This window comes from Musca domestica, unplaced genomic scaffold, assembly GCF_030504385.1.
Source record: "Musca domestica strain aabys unplaced genomic scaffold, Musca_domestica.polishedcontigs.V.1.1 3, whole genome shotgun sequence".
In the NCBI taxonomy this organism is placed as follows: domain Eukaryota; kingdom Metazoa; phylum Arthropoda; class Insecta; order Diptera; family Muscidae; genus Musca; species Musca domestica.
Window position 1 is genome coordinate 4,383,386 of NW_026712299.1, and position 18,405 is coordinate 4,401,790.

The window sequence follows — 18,405 nt, forward strand, 5'->3', positions numbered from 1 at the left end:
AAAAATTTATTTCTGTTTATGAACCACTGCTTTGACCACATTTTTTTCTTCTTCTTCCTCTAAAATTATATCAATTCCAAGTAGCGCAAGAGCATCCGAGTTTATGTTGACGCTTCAAAAATACTTTGTAAATGAAAAGTTGGTTCAACAGTTGTATGAAAAGTTGGTACGTGCGAGGAGACCGACCAACTTTTTCATACAACTTAAAAGTGACAAGTTGGGCCAGCTGTTGGTGTGTCTGAGGCAGCTTAAAGGATTATTTCGCTACAAAAACTCTAGATTTTGTCGATGCATACGTTGAAATAAACATTTTGAAAACACCCAAATTTGAAGTTTTCTAAACATTTTTTTTTTGTTATTGAAAAGAAAACACATACATAAACAAATAAAGATGATTAAGCCAAGAAAATAAAAAAAATTAAAATCATATGGTATCATAGCCCTACCTTGATATCATTGTACCATGATTAAAACAGTATTAAAAGGCACAAAATTATTAATTAACGTCAATCTTTTTGATCACCATGACAAAAGTAAATCCTAACACATTTCCATATGATTTGACTTGTTGACATAAGCAATCCAAACTGTAATAACTATAATATCGCTTATTCTATTTTGCCCTTTATCGCGTTATTTGGCATAGCAGCCGGCGGCATATAAGGCAAAGGTTCGGCGGCGTGAAAACCAACGGCCACGAACTTTTCATGAACATGGAAATGTCAATGAAATGAATGAATGAAAGGAGAAAAAAATAAAATCCAAATGGCGCTAGTATTTCTCAAGCGCCAAATTTAGAATTTAATTCTTAAAAATATAAAAATAAACACGTTTACGGTGTAAAAGACGATTCGAAAACGGGACGTAGTAATAGCAGGACTATTTGCTGATATATTGTGATAATTTGCAAAGATGGAAACGCCAGAAAATACACCGAAAAAGTCGTGTCCACCAAGCAATGGTGGTGCTGGATATGAAACGCCCCGACAACAACAGCTATCAAACACAGAACGAGATAAAAATGGACGAACTCCACAAACACCTGGACGAGCTATTGGCTCCTTGGTTTTGCTGACACAAAAATTCGTCGATCAACAAAAAATAGAGATAATTGATGTTGGAAAATAAATGTTTACTCACATTGGTGACTTCTTAATGCTGTATCCAGTGGTGTTTTTCGATAGTATGTTTAGGGGCTATGCTCGGATCATTTTGAAATTTTTACCGCAGGTAGGTATTTGTAACCTGATTACGGCAATGTAATTTTTTTGTGGGGGAAATACCCGGTTATTCGACCCAAAAGTTCGAATACAACATCCGGTTTGTATCCGGTTCTACGTAACCGATATATAATATGGGTATCATTTGAAAGCTTATGAAAATACCTATCCAACAAGTGGTCATATGACGGTTGCTGGAACCGGTTTCGGAGAAATTTTGGAAAATTTGCATTTTTATATGAGTACTTTTTGAAAAACCCATAAAAACTCGAAAATGGACCCATTATAGGGTCTATTTACGAAAACTACAATTTTTAGAAAACTATTGATCGCGTAGCCGGTGTTGGACATACCCCAGAGGAGAAAATCTTAAGCCTCGGCCGAAGGCCGGCTACTTACAAAAATTACAATTTTTAGAAAAACTATGGATCGCGTAGCCGGTGTTGGACATACCCCAGAGGAAAAAATCTTAAGCCCCGGCCGAAGGCCGGCTACTTACAAAAATTACAATTTTTAGAAAAACTATGGATCGCGTAGCCGGTGTTGGACATACCCTAGAGGAGAAAATCTTAATGGGTCCATTTTCGAGTTTTTATGGGTTTTTCAAAAATTACTCATACAAAAATGCAAATTTTCCTAAATTTCTCCGAAACCGGTTCCAGTTTTCAAATGATACCCATATTATTGATATCGGTTACGTAGAACCGGATATAAACCGGATGTTGTATCCGAACTTTTGGGTCGAATAACCGGGTAACCGGGTATTTCCCCCACAAAAAAATTATATTGCCGTAATCAGGTTACAAATACCTACCTGTGGTAAAAATTTCAGGTCAATCCAAGCATAGCCCCTAAACTGAACTTAAGCCGATATAGCTGCCATATATATTTTCGACCGATTTCGTTTATTCGATGTACCAAACACGATGCGTATCTTCGATTCCAATGAAATTTGGAAAAATAATTGTCAAATTATTTGAAATCGGTTCAGATTTGGTTATACTTCCCATATATATTTTTGGCCGATTTAACATATTTGATGCACAAATACGATACGTATGTCCGATTCCAATGAAATTCGGCAAAGAGACGAAATTTGGTACCAAAAAAATTATACTGAAATCGGTTTAGGTTGGGTATAGCTCCCATATATATATTACGGCCGATTTCACATGTTTGTGGCACCAAGCACTGTATGTACCTCCAATTTCAATGAAATATGAAAGGTGTGACGAAATTTATTGTAAAAGTAAATTTTGTCAAATTACATTGAAATGGGTTCAGATTGGAATATGATTTTATAAAGAAACATTTACCATTATTAACGGGAAGTATGTGGCTACTTAAAATGCAACAAAAAAGCCACTCATCTTCAAAGGGATGCAGTGTATACGACACTGGTTGTTAGAATATGCATTTTTTTTTAATTTTTACAAATTGAAATAATTGTTCATTCAAAAATTTCAATTCCAAAATTAGGTTGATAGTTCATTGTCCCAGCAGCTGTGTCGATGCGACTACCTGTATTCTTCTACCATGGTAAGAATATAGCAAACATCAGCTGAGCTTTATTTTTATCCCTTTTTGAATGTATATAGACACAGAAATGTAAACCACTAGATTTATGAAAGTCAGAGGGTAGCGTCAACTTTAAAGTTTCAATTAATTTACATTGGAAAATTATAATTTTAGGAAATGTAATTTTGTCGGCGAGAGAGCTGAGGAAAATAGAGATTCCTCCCTCAGTTTTCAACAATCTCTTCTACATAAAAACTGACAATTGTGACAGGATTGCCTTATGTAAATATGGACTCTGTGAATGCTCATGGCGATTTTACACCTACATAGTGAAAAAAGAACTATCTCAACCAAAGGAACTAGTTGAAGAAATGGGCTCTTTCATTGAATACTTTCTTTGAACCAATTGTTTGTTTACAATTTCTTTTTCTCAACACGCGGTGCCATAGCCGCAGGTCTCGCCTTTAAACATTTGTAAATAATCAAATTTTAAATTAAATCATCTACGGTTGAATAGAATAAAAATGGCCAACAAAAATTCAAGCAAACCTAAGCTTTCCAAGGGAATATTGGAAATGAAGTTCATGCAGCGAACCAAGGAGAAGGTCAACAAAGAAATTGAGGCCGCCGAGGGTGAGTTACATGGGCACATGAAATTTATGGTATATTATAACAAAATAACAACAATTCATTTTAGGACGTGAAATGTATTCCAGCGAAATTACCGAACGCATGAAGAACAGTAAATCAAATTTCATTACGGAACCCAGTTTTGTGCATTGCGAAAATCTCATTGAGGGCCGTTTAAGTTTTCGTGGTATGAATCCGGAAATCGAAAGACTTTTGGAACTGGAAAAAGCTGAAAAAGAAGCCACGAAACGTCACGAACAGAGCACAGATGTTTCGAATGAAGATATGGCTAAGTTCTATCACGATGCTAAGGCGGCTGGTGCGGGTCGTACAATGGAAAATAAATTCAATAAATACAAAAAAGTCAATGCACAAAAGAGACACATGAAAGACGTAGATGCAAATGAGGCGCAACCAAATCAAGGTGGTTTTGCGGGGAAAAAGCGAAAAGGAAAATTTATGAAACCCAGCGAGGATGATAATTAGTTAGAGATTAATAGAATATACATATAATTAGTAATTAGGTATTATAACAAATTGACTGTTTCCTTTATTATAGTTTGTTTATATTTGATATAATATAAATGCTTTGCAAGAAAAACAGAAGTGTGAATGTGTATGAAGGGGTATACATTACATACGAAAACATCTGTTTATAAGGGCTGTAATTGCAATGATCTTATTAGAAGAAGCAGCAAACTTAATGAGATTTTTAAATAGCTTATTTTAAAGATTAGAATGCATTTTATTTATATCTTTTTTGAAAACTAAACCACAGATTTGTGTAATTTTTAAATAAATTTATTTTATTTAATTAAGACTTGTCTACACATTTCGATGGTATATTTTCAATATACCATCAAATTAAGCCTGGAAATAAGTATGTCAAATTCACTCTGTAACAATTTTTGGGGAAATATATCAAAAACAGCACAGAAATACCTTTCCAAAATTTTATCGAGATCGGTTCAGATTTGGGTATAGCTCCCATTTACACCTTCGTCCGATTTGCCTTTTATTGTGCACCAAACGTGTAATATTTGCCCAAATGGGACTTTCTTTACTGGTTTTATCTCAAATAATTGCTGAATTTTTATAAAGCGATTAATTTAGGTGTTGGTTTAAAGTAGGGCACCTCCTCCATAAAGTTTCAACATTTTGAATATCCATGTAGCTCATACAACACGAAATTAACATTCGATTTCATTCAGACTTGGCACATTTCAATATTTCGATCAACTCAAGATTTGTTATAAAATTGGTAGGGCACCTCCTCCACAAAGTGTCAACATTTTGAATATCCATGTAGCTCATACAACACGAAATTAACATCCGATTCCATTCAGACTTGGCACATTTCAATATTTCCATCAACTCAAGATTTGTTATAAAATTGGTAGGGATCGGATCATTCCTTCTGGTACCTCCCTCACTAAAGGTCAAAGTTTTGAGCAACCAAAACGACCATAAAATCCGAAATAAACATCCGATTCTCTTCATATTTCACACATCACAATATTTTTATTAACTCAAGGTGTGGTGTGAAGGTGAAATACACCCATCCACTCCTTCTGGTACCTCCCACACAAAGGGTAAAAATGTTGAGCAATCATGAAGCTCATAAAACGCGAAATTAGCAAACGATCGCATTCAGACTTTGTCCATCTCAATACTTCCCTAAACACAAGACTTTTTATAAAGATGATGGAGATCGGTCCATTCCTTCTGGTACCTCCCTCACAAAGGCCTAAAATTTTGAATAACCAAAACGATCATAATATCCGATATAAGCATCCGGTTCTCTTCAAATTTCACAATTCCCATTATTTCTACTAAAACAAGATCTTCTGTAAAGATGGAATATATCGGCACGATTCTTGTTGTATCTCCCCCCAAAGGTTCACAATTTTGAATATCCGTGAAGTTCATAAAACGCGAAATTAACATCCGATTCCATTCAGACTTGGTTCATTTCAATATTTTCATGAGCACAAGAGATCGGACGATTTTTTATGGCAACTTACCCACATAGAGTCCAAGATTTTGAAAAACAAAACGCTCAAAGAAAGCGAAATAAGCATTCAATTCCCTTCAAGTTTCACACAAGATCTGTTGTGAAGATGATATATCTCTGCGAACCCCTTCTGATACCTCAACCACATAGGCTCACAATGTTCAATACTCTTATCTGTGATAACTTATGAAACAAGTCAGCCATTTTCTACAACTTGCTATTTCTAAATATTTCCTTCAACCAGAAACCTGAAATGAATATGGAATTTATGATTCCGCATAAAATTGGATATAAATGTTCGATTTGCTAGTCACAAAATGACCATACCAATATTTTTATCTGTATTGGATAAAGTATGAAAATGGAATACATCGGTCGACTATATCTGATACCTCTCCCACATTATAAGAGTTATTACATATATCATATAAAGTGAATGAAGTAACCAATATAGTCCAAACCTGGCATGTCGCAATATTTATATCATATTTATTAATTTCGATGCGAAATATACAATATTGGCCCATTCCTTGGGAACCTACTCCTTAGAGGGTCAACATTTTGAATAATCGTCACAGAAGTCAAAGTATATTTGAATAATAGAACATAGGCTGAGGGTATATCTTTGTCAGCATAACCGACACTTTTTAATTTGTTTGTTTATAATTTTGAAATAAATTTGTGTTTTTATTTTAAATCCATTATTATAATTATACTTCATTTTTTAACGGCATGAAGTGCATAAAACATCGATGTGCTGTCAGTCCAACGCCATGTGTTTCGGAAAAAGTTGTAAGAGCTGCCCCTTATAAGCACTGTATCACAGTTCACTGCAAAAAAGAAAACAAACTTAAAAATTAAACCGTACGTTTAAAGGTTTCGTTTTTCGATTGTAAAGTATGTTAAATAGTTTCCGATTGAGTATTTCAAAATCATGTGCCAATAATTTGTTTTAAGATTACAATAATTGCATAAATTGCAATTTTTATAGCGAAAAATGAGATATGAGAATTTGGGTTCACGTTTTGGTATAGCCCCCATATAATGGTACCTTCCTATTTTCAGTATTTTGATGATTTTAGAGACATTATTCACTGGAAATGTTTCAAATTTGGCATTTGAAGTTCGCAATGGATACTACAGCCTATGACAGAAAATTGTCCGTGCAGGTCCACGTTTTGGTATAGCCCCCATATAATTGTACGTCCTTATTTTCAATATTTTCATGATTTTAGCGACACTATTCACCGGAATTGTTTCAAATTTTGTATTTGAAATTCGAAATGAATGCTACAGCCTATGACAGGAAATTGTCTATGCATTTTCACGTCTTCGTATAGTCCTCATATAACGGTACCTCTCTATATTCGGTATTTTTTTGATTTTAGCCACATTATTCACCGGAATTATTTCAAATTTGGTATTTGAAGTTCGAAATGAATGCTACAGCCTATGACAGAAAATTGTCTGTGCAGGTCCACGTCTTCGTATAGCCCCCATCTCTCGATATTAGGAATTTTGATTATAGTTGTGTTCCAGTACTTTTTTAGTAGTAAAACTAGCAGAAGAGAGAACAGTTCGAAATGTCATTCTCATTTAGGTTTGCTCAAAAAATAAGGGAACGGAAAATTAGCAGAAATGCGATAAAATGTCAAAATTCCAAAAGTAAGCAACCTAAAACGGACTGGTGAAACCTTACTAAAAAGAGCGCCAACATTTAAAAAATGAGTATTGAATAATTTATAATAATAATTAATAATCTGATTCCTCATTCAGCCAGTCCTCTTCACTGCTGGAATCATCCAAAAGTGAATACATCAGTTGCTCCATATTTTCTCTTTTTGTTTTTTGCACGACAAATATTAGTTTTTCCTTTAGTTTTCAAGTTGATCATTTTCTTTATTGAAATGTATCAATACATTTTTCAACCTTGTTACCCCTGCCAATTAAATGTCAAATTTACAAGTTGCACATTTCTGCTCAGCAAAATTCATGTAGCTAAAACAAGCAGAAATGTGCACCACTCAGCGCCATTTTTTTCTCGAGAGAGCTGCAAGTTTTGCTAGTTTTTGGAGTACGGGAACGCGTTGTAGCAGAATTAGTGCTAATTAGTACTAATTTGCAGGTTCTGGAACACAACTTATATTAGCGACATTATTTACCGATTCTTTTAAAGTTACGCATTTGAATGTTGTAATAGCTTATGACAAAAGTTAACTATGCAGGTCCACGTTGTCGTATAGACCCTAATATAATGGCTACATTCGGATTTTTTTCCAATTTTAACAGAATTTCTAACGGATTTTATTTTTTGGAAAATTGCTAAATTCGTTGCAAATGGTGGAGGGTATTCAAAGTTCGGACCGGCCGAACTTACAGCTTCTTTACTAGTTTTGTATTTTACTAGTCAAAATTTGGCATGGTTGTTATATTGTTTTTGAAGTATTGTCCTTCCTTCCTTCAATAGTTTTACCATTAAAAAATATGGTGACATAAATTTGTTTAAATATTTCTTATTTTCAACTCACTTGTCTTCAAAATACGTTCGACATCTGCTGGAGATATCATTTTATTGTATTGATGTGTACCAATCGGTATGGACTGTAGCACATATTCGCCAAATAAAACACCCACCAACCACATTGAAATGGTTTTGTTTAGCGTTGTTATAAATATTGATCCTCCGGGCTGTATAGAATGTTTAGGAATATTATTATAAAATATCATTCAGCCACCAAACATATTACCTTAACAGTGCTGATACTTGAAGTTAAGAAACTAATTTTATCATCAATATGCTCTAAAACTTCCGAAATAACTACAGCATCATAAAAATTCTCCTTGGCATGGGCATGTAATTCAATTGGTTCCCTTCGGTACTGAATGCGCGGCAATAATTTTGGTTGCTGTGACAAATGTCCCTGGGCTAGGGCAATTAAATTTTCACTTAAATCCAAACCTGTAACATTGGCTCCCAAACTTGCCAAATTTTCGGTAAGGATACCACCGCCACAACCAATTTCCAAAATTTTTTGATTTTTTAAGATTTCCTGAGAAGCGTTATCAACTGACAACAGCTTTCCTTGACGTTGTAAGCCATCACAGATGAATGGAACTCTAAAGAAAGGTAGTGAGATTTCAATTGAGCCACCGAGTTTTGTTTTAAATTCTATCGCACATTACCTTAATTTGTTATAGGAATGTAGAGCCCGCATAGGTCCTGTGACATTCCACCAATCTATGGCCAAGTTGGAATGGTGTTTCACATCACTTTTGGTATGTTCACTTAAATTAAATGTTTGATCTTTAACACTTTCTCTTTTATCAGAATTCGTTTGCACCTTGCGCAGTCCAGTCCGAAGGCCCAAGGATTCAAATTGAACTCTGCTATGTATATAAATGTATTATTTTTATATTTGAATATCAGAAAAAAAGTTCGCAATTATACCTCTTGCTTTGAGTTAGCCCCAGATTAATTCTCTTTAGAAATTGAAGCGACATGTTGTTGTGATCGTGATCAAAGTTAAAGTGTTTTAATCCACTCCGCATAAGATACCATGTAGCCTTCGATAAGGAAGTTCTGTTAAAAGATTATAATCTAGTTCAAGGTATTAATACACACACACACACCTATATATGCTATATGCATAAATTAAACGGTTAATAACTTTGTTTTCAAACACAACATCGTTATTGTGTTGTTGTTGTTGTGGAAGATAATGTGTCAGCGACAAAGGCCTAATAATAGGATGTGTCTTAAACAATATATAAAAATTAATACAAACACTTCGAATGTCCTAATTTTTTTAAGATAATAATTTGATGTTTACAATAAAATTTAAGATTTTCAATTATGTAATTCTGAAATCAATTTACATCACATTTTTATCTGGCACACTCCAGTAAATGCTTATTTTACAAGTTAAGCAAAGAAATTAAGTAGAGCAAATCCATTGACACTAATACTTGATTTAATATTCATAATTTGATCCAGTTTGTTTAATTGGATTTAATCAATTTAATTGTAAACGCCATTAAAATGATAAATATCTCTCCCGAGAAGTGTAAACGTTTATCGTGTCGCACTTCTTCTTTGCATATAGTAAACGGTGTAATGAACAATTTCCGTTTTTATACCCTACACCACAAGGTGGTCAGGGTATTATGTGTTTGTGCATTTGTTTGTAACAGGCAAAAGGAAACAAGATAGACCCATAGTTCCTTTTGATGATCTGCATAGAATCACATTCTGAGACGATTTATGCATGTCCGTCCGTCCGTCTGTCCATGTATTTTTGTAAACAAAGTACAGATCGCATTTATTGCCCTATCCAGATGAAATTTGGCACTAATCATTTGTTTGGCCCAAGGACGAACCCTATTGAAATTGGAGATAATCGGTCAAAATTTGGATATAGCTCCCATATATATCTTCGTCCGATTTGCCTTTTATTGTGCACCAAACGTGTAATATCAGCCCGAATAGTATGGAATTTTGCACATACAACCAAATTAAGCATGAAAATAAGTATGCCAAATTTGATTGAAATCGGTTCAGATATAGCTACAGCTCCCATATATATTTTTCATCCGATTTGCTATTTTTGTCGTTCGCAGCCGTAATATGCACTCTGTAACAACAATATTTGGGGAAATATATCAAATACAGCTCAGAAATACATTTGCTAAATTTTATTGAGATCGGTTCAGATTTGGATATAGCTCCCATATATAACTTCGCCCGATTTACCTTTAATTGTGCACCAAACGTCTACTATTTGCCCAAATTGGATGAAATTTGGCACTTACGACCGAATTGAGTCTAGAAGCTAGTATGTCAAATTTGGTGAAGGTCGGTTCAGATATAGCTATAGCTCCCATATATACTGTTCATCCGATTTGTCATATTTGTTACCCACAGCCGTAATATGCAATCCGTAACAACGATATTCAGGGAAATATATGAAATACAGCTCAGAAATATCTTTGCCAAATTTTATCGAGATCGGTTTCGATTTGGATATAGCTCCCATATATATTTTTATCCGATTTCAAATTAATTGTGCACCAATTGGGCAAAACAAGTCAGAATTTAAAAGATACAAATGCATCGGCATATTTAGTCCTTTGAACTTTAAATTATAATTATAATCATAGCGTGTATGATTGAATTCTCCTATAAAAACTTTTAATTGTTATGCGGAGCTCTAGTAAATCAGCAAAGTGGTGTAGGGTATCATAAAGTCAGCCCCGCCCGACTTTAAGACTTTCTTTACTGGTTAAATGTGGATTTAAATTTCAATTGGTATAAAAACAATTAATATTTAGGTCAGTGATGACCAATGTAGCACATATACATTCACAGCAAGAAAATCAATCACTAGTTTAAATTTAGGCTTATGAACAGAAATAAGAATGTCTTTTCACAGCTTAAGGTTTATAATCAATCTTTTATTAAAGAGGGAAATTCTAATTAGGTTCAATAATGATACAATTGCAGAAGGCCAAAACGTTCTTTATTGAAATAACGGTTTTAGACCCTAATCCACATCCGTTTTGGAGTCGATCTAGCGATGTCCGTCTGCATGGCTGGTGCTCACGATTACGAAGGGAGTTTCCGATTTGGTCCAAACTTTGTACATCGTAATATTATTATCAAATTTAGATCGAGTACCTCCCGCACGAAGTGTCAAAATTTTGAATTTCCATGAAGCTCATAAAACGCGAATTCCATTCTGACACATCTCAATAGTATAAATGGAATCCGATGTTAATTCCGCGTTTCTTTCAAGTTAAGATCTGTTATAAATATGGTAGAGATCGGACCATTCCTTCGTGTAACTCCCCCACAAAAGGTCAAAATTTTGAATAATTTGTTTGCAATTTTGTGGATTGAAGTATTCCGTTTTCACGCTTAAAGAAAGATTTTGAACCTAAATATTTAAAGAAAATTGAATCCTAATTTTCAATTTTATGGGAATAGTTGTTAATCAAAACCTTTTGTGGAGGAGATACCAAGAGGAGTGATATGTCATATCCCAATAATTATTTCGCATGTTATTTATAATTATACAAAATTTTGACAACTCGTGGGGCTGGTATCAGAAAGATTGGGTCTATAATTTCCATATTCACACAAGATCTCTGGTTGAGCGAAATATTTAGGTATACCAAGTTTGATCGCTGACTTATTTCGCCTTTTATTTGAAGAGAACCGAAACCTTATTTCCTCTTTTTATGAGTATTTTAGTTACTCAACATTTTCACCTTTTGTACTACCAGAAGGAGTGGGTCAATAAATTAATCTTCACAACAGATCTTGTGTTAGAAGATATATTGGAATGTTCGAAGTTTGAAGGGAAGTGGTTTTCCATTTAGTATTCTATGAAAGTTTTGGTTATTAAAAATGTCGATTTCTTTTTGGGGGACTCCCCGAAGGAGTCATTCGATATTGTCCATTCTTACACCTGACCTTGCACTGATAAATATATTAGGTCTAACAAAGTTGGAACAAAATTCGATAATTCTTTCTTGTTCTATGAGGTAAATTATTTTCTGTTAATGTTTTGATCTACGGACCTACGACGCACTATGTCGCGTGTTCATATAAAAATCGGCCAAAAATAGAAGGAGTTGGCAGAAGTTAGTATAAGTACTTATTACTGGCTTATTATGTCGAGGACTGAATACTGGGAAGGTAGGTCCAGGTTTTCGTATAGCCCCATATTACGGTGCCTCCCGATATTCGGTGTTTTGTCAATTAAGGCGACATTTTCTAATGGCATTTTTTTTATATTCGGTATTTAGAGATCGTAATATTTTGTACCTCTTGTGGCAAAACATTGTCTATATAGACCCACGTTTTCCTATAGTCCCCATATGACGGTACCTCACGACATTCAGTATTTTGAAGATTAAAGCCACATTTTTCAACAGAAGTGTTTCAAATTTTATTGTTGATGTTCCCAATAGATACCAACCACTGTAGCATACAATTGACTATATAAGTTCACTATTTCCTATAGCCCCCATCTAACGATATTTCCCATTCTTATGATATTATACACTTTTTCTAACGGATTCGTTTAAGATTCTATATTTATATTCTAAAATGGGATCCAAATATGGTCGTTTTTCTATATCCTCCAATGTTACGGTACTATCCAATATCGGGAATTTTCATGATTTTTGTCACTAGTTCAACATAATTGTCCCAAACTTTGTACTGGAAAATTACAATATATACAGAAAGGTGTCTATAAAGCTTAAAGGTTTGGTATATGCTCATTTAGCATTGCCGCTTGAATAATGAATCCGAATACTTTTATTTTTAAAGGGGTTTTCACCTGTTGGAATGGATATTAACTGTAGGGTAGATGATGGCACAAGTTTACCTTCTTAATTCTACAATGACTTGAACAAGTATGCTTTGTTACAGTACCTGCAAGAATCTACTATTTTTTGCAACGATAACCGATTTTCCATTTATGATATCGACAAAAATTGCTAAATTAGTGGATTCTTGCAGGTTCTGGAGTAGCTCTGCTCCAAAATTGTATATAACTGTAAAAATTGTATATAACTTACATTTCTTCAGTATCCTTTCGACATCCTGCGGTGATATCATTTTACCATAATGATGTGTTCCAATTGGTATAGCTCGATAAATGTATTCCCCAAAAACTACACCAACCAGCCACATGGTAAGTGTTTTATTTAAAGTGGTTATGAAAATTGATCCTCCCGGCTACAACAATACAAAGCTACTTTTATTTAAATAAGACAAAACTAAAAATAAAAAAAATATTTACCTACCTTTAAAGTCTCAACACCAGCTGCCAAGAATTCGATTTTCTCATCGATATGCTCCAAAACTTCTGAAATAACAATGGCATCGTAATAATTCTTTATAGCCATAGCATGCTCCTCTATAGACTCAACTTTGTATTGTATACGATTGGCCATAGCAAGGTCTGGATCATTGAGCAAATGTTTTCGGGCAATTGCAATCATATCTTCACTTAAATCCAAGGCAGTAACATGAGCACCCCAACGGGCCAGATTTTCGGTTAATATACCGCCACCACAACCAATTTCCAAAATATTTTGATTGGATAGAATATTTTGTTTGTGTTGCAAATTTGGTGATATTTTCCCCTGGCCAATTAGGCCATCACATATGAAGGGTACTCTGTGGGAATTAAAAGCATTGCTGTGTTTCAGAACTGCAAGATTGTACAACTTTTTATTACAATAACAGACTTTTCCTTTATGATATCGAAAAAACGCTCAAAATTTAATAGATTCTGGAACAGAGCACATAAAACTGTTTATTTTTCGCTCTGTTCGCTTATTGTAGTTACATGTTTACATTCTTGCTGGATCTGGAAAAATATATACACCATCACTTACCTTATTTCATTGAGGGTATGTAGGCCTGGTACTGGCCCTGGAATATCCCACCAACTGTTGGCTAATTTTGAATGATGTTCCACTTCTTTTTTGTCGCTACGTTTTAAATTGAAAACTAACTTATTGGGGCCTGTTTGCAAGTGTCTCAATGCAAATTTATTTTGAGCGCAAAACAATTGCATCTTCCTATCAACAATAAAACATGTTGTTACTTTTTAAAATGAAAATTTAATAATTTGTTAATGGAAATCAAATACCTGATACCCGCAGCCATGTCGATGGCATGAAGAGTAACATCACTATGATTGGTAAGAATATACAATTCAATTAAGACTTTGTAATTCGTTTATCATGTGTACTGAAAACCAGCAACAACACAATTGTATTTGCAATTACTTCAACATTCCTTCGTACCGTGACTAAGATAATAATTTGCAATCTTATAATAGAATCTTAATTTATCATACAAATTAAAGGCGAAAATATGTTTGCCTCTTATCTCAGCTGGCAGTGCAGTGCATTGCGATTCTGCATTTTCATGTTAGAGTTTTTCCAGCACAAGGATATATATGGCGTCGATGGGTTGGTTATCTGTCGTAAAAGTAAAAGGCGGAGTTACTAATTTGCGAATTTTTAAGTAATTTTTAAAAATGTATAAAAGCTTATCTAGAAACTGAGTTTGGTGCAGAACAGGGGTTAGAGATTCAATGCATATTCTATAAAAAGTTCAAATGAAAAGTTCTACAAAGAAAATGTAGTATTTTTTATTTCATATTTTCCTTTTCTTTGAATTCCAACCAACGCTATCGGATATAATATAAAGCAAACTAACATTGACAGAGTAACAAACCAGTAAGGAAAAATCTAAAGTCGGGCGGGGCCAACCATATGATACCACTATGCAGTAGAGCTCTCGTAACAAAAGAATTTATTTGAAGTAGATCATACCACCTATCAACATTTGGCTTTAAGGGAGTTATAATTTGCTATAGAGTAAATTTATATCACTTCGAGAAGGAGATTAAAAAATTTATTTCGGAGCCGAGTTGCATATATCATATTCACTCCATTTGGGCTGATATTTGTCATTATTTGCACAATAAACCTGAAATCGGATTAAGGATGCATATGGGAGCTATATCTTAGCCGTTCTCGATAAAATTTGGCAAAGGTATTTCCGAGTTTTTTTAAGTTATCTGGTACCAAATATCATTGGACTTAAACTCCAAATCGGATGAAACATATATGTGGTAGCAATAGCCGATTTTCTCCAAATTTGATGTACTTGCTTCTAGACTGAATTCGGTCATGTATACCAAAATTCAGGACTTTTTGACAGATATTGGTCATTTGGTCCACAATTAACCCGAAATCAGTTAAAGTTACGTATCGAAGATATATCCAAATCTGAACCGATCTTGAACAAATTTCAAACACTTATTTCAGAGCTGTATCTGATGTCTGGTACCAAAGATCATTGTTGTGGAATGCATATTACGCATGTGAGGGACTTTAAACCCAAAATCGGATAAAACATATGTATGGGGGCTATAGCTATATCTAAACCAATTTACACAAAATTTGAAGTACTAATTTATAGGATGAATTTAGTTGTTATTGCCAAAATTCAGTCTATTTGGGTTTATATTAATCATTTGGTGCACAATAAACCTGATATCGGATAAAAATATATATGGGAGCTATATCCTAATCTGTACCGATCTCGATAAAATTTGACAGAGGTATTTTCCAGTAGTATCTGATGTCCGGTACCAAAAATCATTCTTCTGGAGTGCATATTACGCATGAACATGGGTTCATCCTTGGGTCAAATAAATATTGTTTGCAAAAGTTCGTCTCAATCGGATAATAAATGCGACCTACATTTTGTTCACAAGAATACATGTACGGACGGACATGCAGACAGACTGACATACATAAATCGATTAAGAAAGTAATTCTATGAAGATCCTCAAAAGTAACTATGGGCCTATCTTCCTTCTTTTCCCATGTTACAAACAAATGCACATAGACATAATACCCTTACCGCTATGTGATGTAGGGTATAAAAAGCAATACGTTATATACGATATATTCCAGCCAAGTGCCGCCAGAAAAACAAATTTATCTAGAGTAGCTTGGTTCCCGATGGACCATATAATGGGAGTAAAGTGCAAATGTCCCCAAGTTGTGATTTGAATCCTTAATCGATCTCAATGTCGCCTAAGCTTGGAGGTAAATCGAAAAAAGGTGGAGCTAGTTTACCAAACATCATCAATTATACTTATTCCGCCAAATTGGAACGACGTGAATAAAAATAAATGAAAAATCCTGGACGTTGTGAAACTGTCCGAGGAAGTAAATTGTCTATTAATGTAAAAAGTCGCTAGGTAAAGAGCATTGATTTAAATAATTTTAAAGGAAAGGACAGTGCGGCCTTTAAATAATCAAAACTATTTATTTCGCCTGAAAGTATGCTTCGTATTTATTAACATTTTAAATTTTATTAGCCAGAGTAGATACATGACTTTTGCTTGAATTTTTAAGTGTTCATAACAAGGAAGGCGCTATATCGGACAGGACCAACCATATGAGACCTTACAACCTACCCTGCATATTTACCGGAACTATTCATAACGTATGTAAAGTTAATCATCCAAAGGGATCATTATTGAATATGTATTTTAGTTTTTAAGGGGTTCAATTTGACATCAAATTGACCGGATAAATGGGAGCAATATCTTAATAAATAGCCCCTAAATTTATTTACCATGTATATATTTATTTTTTGTAATAAAACAACATTCCTTTTTAAATCAAATTTAACGACAACCAATTTTCCATTCCCGTTGACTTTAATGTTTTTCAAACATTTTCACCTATACATAAGCTTATAAATAGATTTATGCATGTATTTGAAATTAAATTTCAGTCTTAACCGCTTGTAAAGCATAACACATTTGTGTTGAGTTGATCCAACGCCAACTGTTGCGCCAAAAATCATAAGTCGAACCATTCACCAGTACCGTACTACAGCCCACTGTAAAAAGAAACAATAGAATTTTTTAGATTGATGTGGAAGCTTAAATATTTTGAAAAAAAAAAAAAAACTCGAATTACTTGTATCAAGAATACGCTGTACATCCAATGGTGATATCATCTTGTCATAATGATGTGTGCCAATGGGAGCTGCCTTTATCACATACTCCCCAATTACGACGCCACTAAACCACATCGTAAAGGTTTTATTTAAGGTGGTAATAAATATTGAACCTCCAGGCTAAAATAAAGAAGAAGAAATTATTATTAACCCTTTTCTGTACAGCAATTGTTTAAAATAAAATACTTCAGACACATTAATGAAAGAAGAACCACGTTTGTGGAAAGGAGGATACAAATGAAATGACACCTCTTATTACCTATGTTTGCAATATCTAACAAAAGTTCCGTCCTTCTTTCACAATACAGAAAAAATTAAATCCCAGAAAGATCCAGTGCTCTATTCCACAACCAGGAAGAGTCTAAAAATATTAACCGACTTTTCCCTTATAGTGTCAAAAAAATATATTACTAATAAGTAGTTATTTGCAGTTTCTGGAACAATAACATTGTCTGTTACAGAACCTGCAAGAATCTACTAATTTTGCATTTTTCCGATATCATAAAGGGAAAATCCGTTATCGTAGTAAGAACTTTCACATTCTTGCAGTTCTGGAACAGAGCAACAGTTGTTTTTAAGAAGAAATTCCCCTCTCCTTTATCAGGTATCTAAGAAACTTTAAGCCTACCTTCAAACACTGAACACTGGCCTGCAGGAATCCAACTTTATCATCAATATGTTCCAGGACTTCCGAAACAACCAAGGCATCATAATGATTTTGTTTATCTTTGGCATGCGACTCTATCGGTTCGATTCTATAATTAATAAGATCGCATAGTTTGGGATTTGCTTCCTGTGACAAATGTTTTCGAGCCGCTTCAATTAATTCATCACTCAAGTCCAGAGCCGTCATAGAAGCACCCAATCGGGCCAATTGTTCGGTGAGTATACCACCTCCACAGCCAACTTCGAGAATTTTTTGTCCCTTCAAGACGTTTGTTGTGCCCACCAAATCCTCAGCAATGTTTCCACGAGCTATTAAACCATCGCGAATAAATGGAACCCTAAGGGACACATTATTTAAAGAATCTTAAAAATCGTACTGAATGCTCAAGTTACCTCAATGCGTTCAGGGCATGTAAAGCTTTCATGGGGCCAGTTTTGTCCCACCAATCTGTTGCCATTTTTGCATGGTGTTGCACTTCCCGCTGTGTTTCATCGCTGGCATTTGTGCCCAATGGGGGTTGTGATGAAATAGCTTGGGTACTCGCAGCTTGAACGTTTCGAACAATATGTAGCCGTGACTGTGCCACAAGGGCTGGCAGGCACCTCCTCAGGAAAATAGACATTTTTTCCTTGTTTCGTCGAAAATGTATTTGATTTTATAATAATTTAAATAAATACTGCATTGAACTAATGATTCAATAAGTTCATAATTAGGAACTAGTTTATATGGATGAACTAGTGCCATAAATAGTCATGTCTTTTCATTTTTCCGATTTTCTGTAAAA

General features: G+C 34.4%; 3 protein-coding genes across 6 annotated transcripts; 1 reads left to right on the forward strand and 2 right to left on the reverse strand.

Annotated features, from left to right (window-relative positions):
* Nucleotides 1-2,948: 2,948 nt before the first annotated feature.
* On the forward strand, nucleotides 2,949-3,974 carry LOC101895791 (M-phase phosphoprotein 6). The gene is made up of 2 exons (XM_005187769.4): nucleotides 2,949-3,371; nucleotides 3,436-3,974. Exons 1-2 carry the CDS (start codon nucleotides 3,263-3,265, stop codon nucleotides 3,852-3,854), a joined length of 528 nt encoding a protein of 175 aa, XP_005187826.1. The 5' UTR covers nucleotides 2,949-3,262; the 3' UTR covers nucleotides 3,855-3,974.
* A 2,026-nt stretch (nucleotides 3,975-6,000) lies between these two features.
* On the reverse strand, nucleotides 6,001-14,430 carry LOC101896946 (ubiquinone biosynthesis O-methyltransferase, mitochondrial). 4 transcript variants are annotated; one of them, XM_059124761.1, is made up of 6 exons: nucleotides 14,209-14,430; nucleotides 14,052-14,152; nucleotides 13,795-13,980; nucleotides 13,198-13,573; nucleotides 12,970-13,129; nucleotides 6,001-6,212 (listed from the first exon to the last, which is right to left on the reverse strand). In XM_059124761.1, the coding sequence occupies exons 2-6, from the start codon at nucleotides 14,066-14,068 to the stop codon at nucleotides 6,100-6,102; spliced, it is 852 nt and encodes a 283-aa protein (XP_058980744.1). In that variant the 5' UTR covers nucleotides 14,069-14,152; nucleotides 14,209-14,430; the 3' UTR covers nucleotides 6,001-6,099. The 4 variants fall into 4 exon arrangements, with proteins under 4 accessions (XP_058980744.1, XP_058980743.1, XP_011294272.3 ...); XM_059124760.1 differs by having other exon boundaries at nucleotides 14,052-14,430; XM_011295970.3 differs by lacking the exons at nucleotides 12,970-13,129; nucleotides 13,198-13,573; nucleotides 13,795-13,980; nucleotides 14,052-14,152; nucleotides 14,209-14,430 and adding exons at nucleotides 7,911-8,070; nucleotides 8,130-8,499; nucleotides 8,566-8,766; nucleotides 8,831-9,161.
* A 2,172-nt stretch (nucleotides 14,431-16,602) lies between these two features.
* LOC131800550 (ubiquinone biosynthesis O-methyltransferase-like) lies at nucleotides 16,603-18,348 on the reverse strand. The gene is made up of 4 exons (XM_059124575.1): nucleotides 18,014-18,348; nucleotides 17,583-17,958; nucleotides 16,915-17,074; nucleotides 16,603-16,834 (listed from the first exon to the last, which is right to left on the reverse strand). Exons 1-4 carry the CDS (start codon nucleotides 18,241-18,243, stop codon nucleotides 16,716-16,718), a joined length of 885 nt encoding a protein of 294 aa, XP_058980558.1. The 5' UTR covers nucleotides 18,244-18,348; the 3' UTR covers nucleotides 16,603-16,715.
* Nucleotides 18,349-18,405: the final 57 nt, after the last annotated feature.

What these genes read in the sequence shown, in the direction of transcription:
- LOC101895791 (XM_005187769.4), top strand. Translation starts at nt 3,263, where the DNA reads ATGGCCAACAAAAATTCAAGCAAACCTAAGCTTTCCAAGGGAATATTG. An exon ending in AGAAATTGAGGCCGCCGAGG is followed by an intron (nt 3,372 to 3,435) that starts GTGAGTTACATG and finishes AATTCATTTTAG; the next exon opens with GACGTGAAATGTATTCCAGC.
- LOC101896946 (XM_011295968.3), bottom strand. Translation starts at nt 8,931, where the DNA reads ATGCGGAGTGGATTAAAACACTTTAACTTTGATCACGATCACAACAAC. An exon ending in CATTCCTATAACAAATTAAG is followed by an intron (nt 8,500 to 8,565) that starts GTAATGTGCGAT and finishes ACCTTTCTTTAG; the next exon opens with AGTTCCATTCATCTGTGATG. An exon ending in CGAACGTATTTTGAAGACAA is followed by an intron (nt 6,213 to 7,910) that starts GTGAGTTGAAAA and finishes TCTTTTTTGCAG; the next exon opens with TGAACTGTGATACAGTGCTT.
- LOC131800550 (XM_059124575.1), bottom strand. Translation starts at nt 18,243, where the DNA reads ATGTCTATTTTCCTGAGGAGGTGCCTGCCAGCCCTTGTGGCACAGTCA. An exon ending in CATGCCCTGAACGCATTGAG is followed by an intron (nt 17,959 to 18,013) that starts GTAACTTGAGCA and finishes TGTGTCCCTTAG; the next exon opens with GGTTCCATTTATTCGCGATG. An exon ending in CCAGTGTTCAGTGTTTGAAG is followed by an intron (nt 17,075 to 17,582) that starts GTAGGCTTAAAG and finishes TCTTTATTTTAG; the next exon opens with CCTGGAGGTTCAATATTTAT.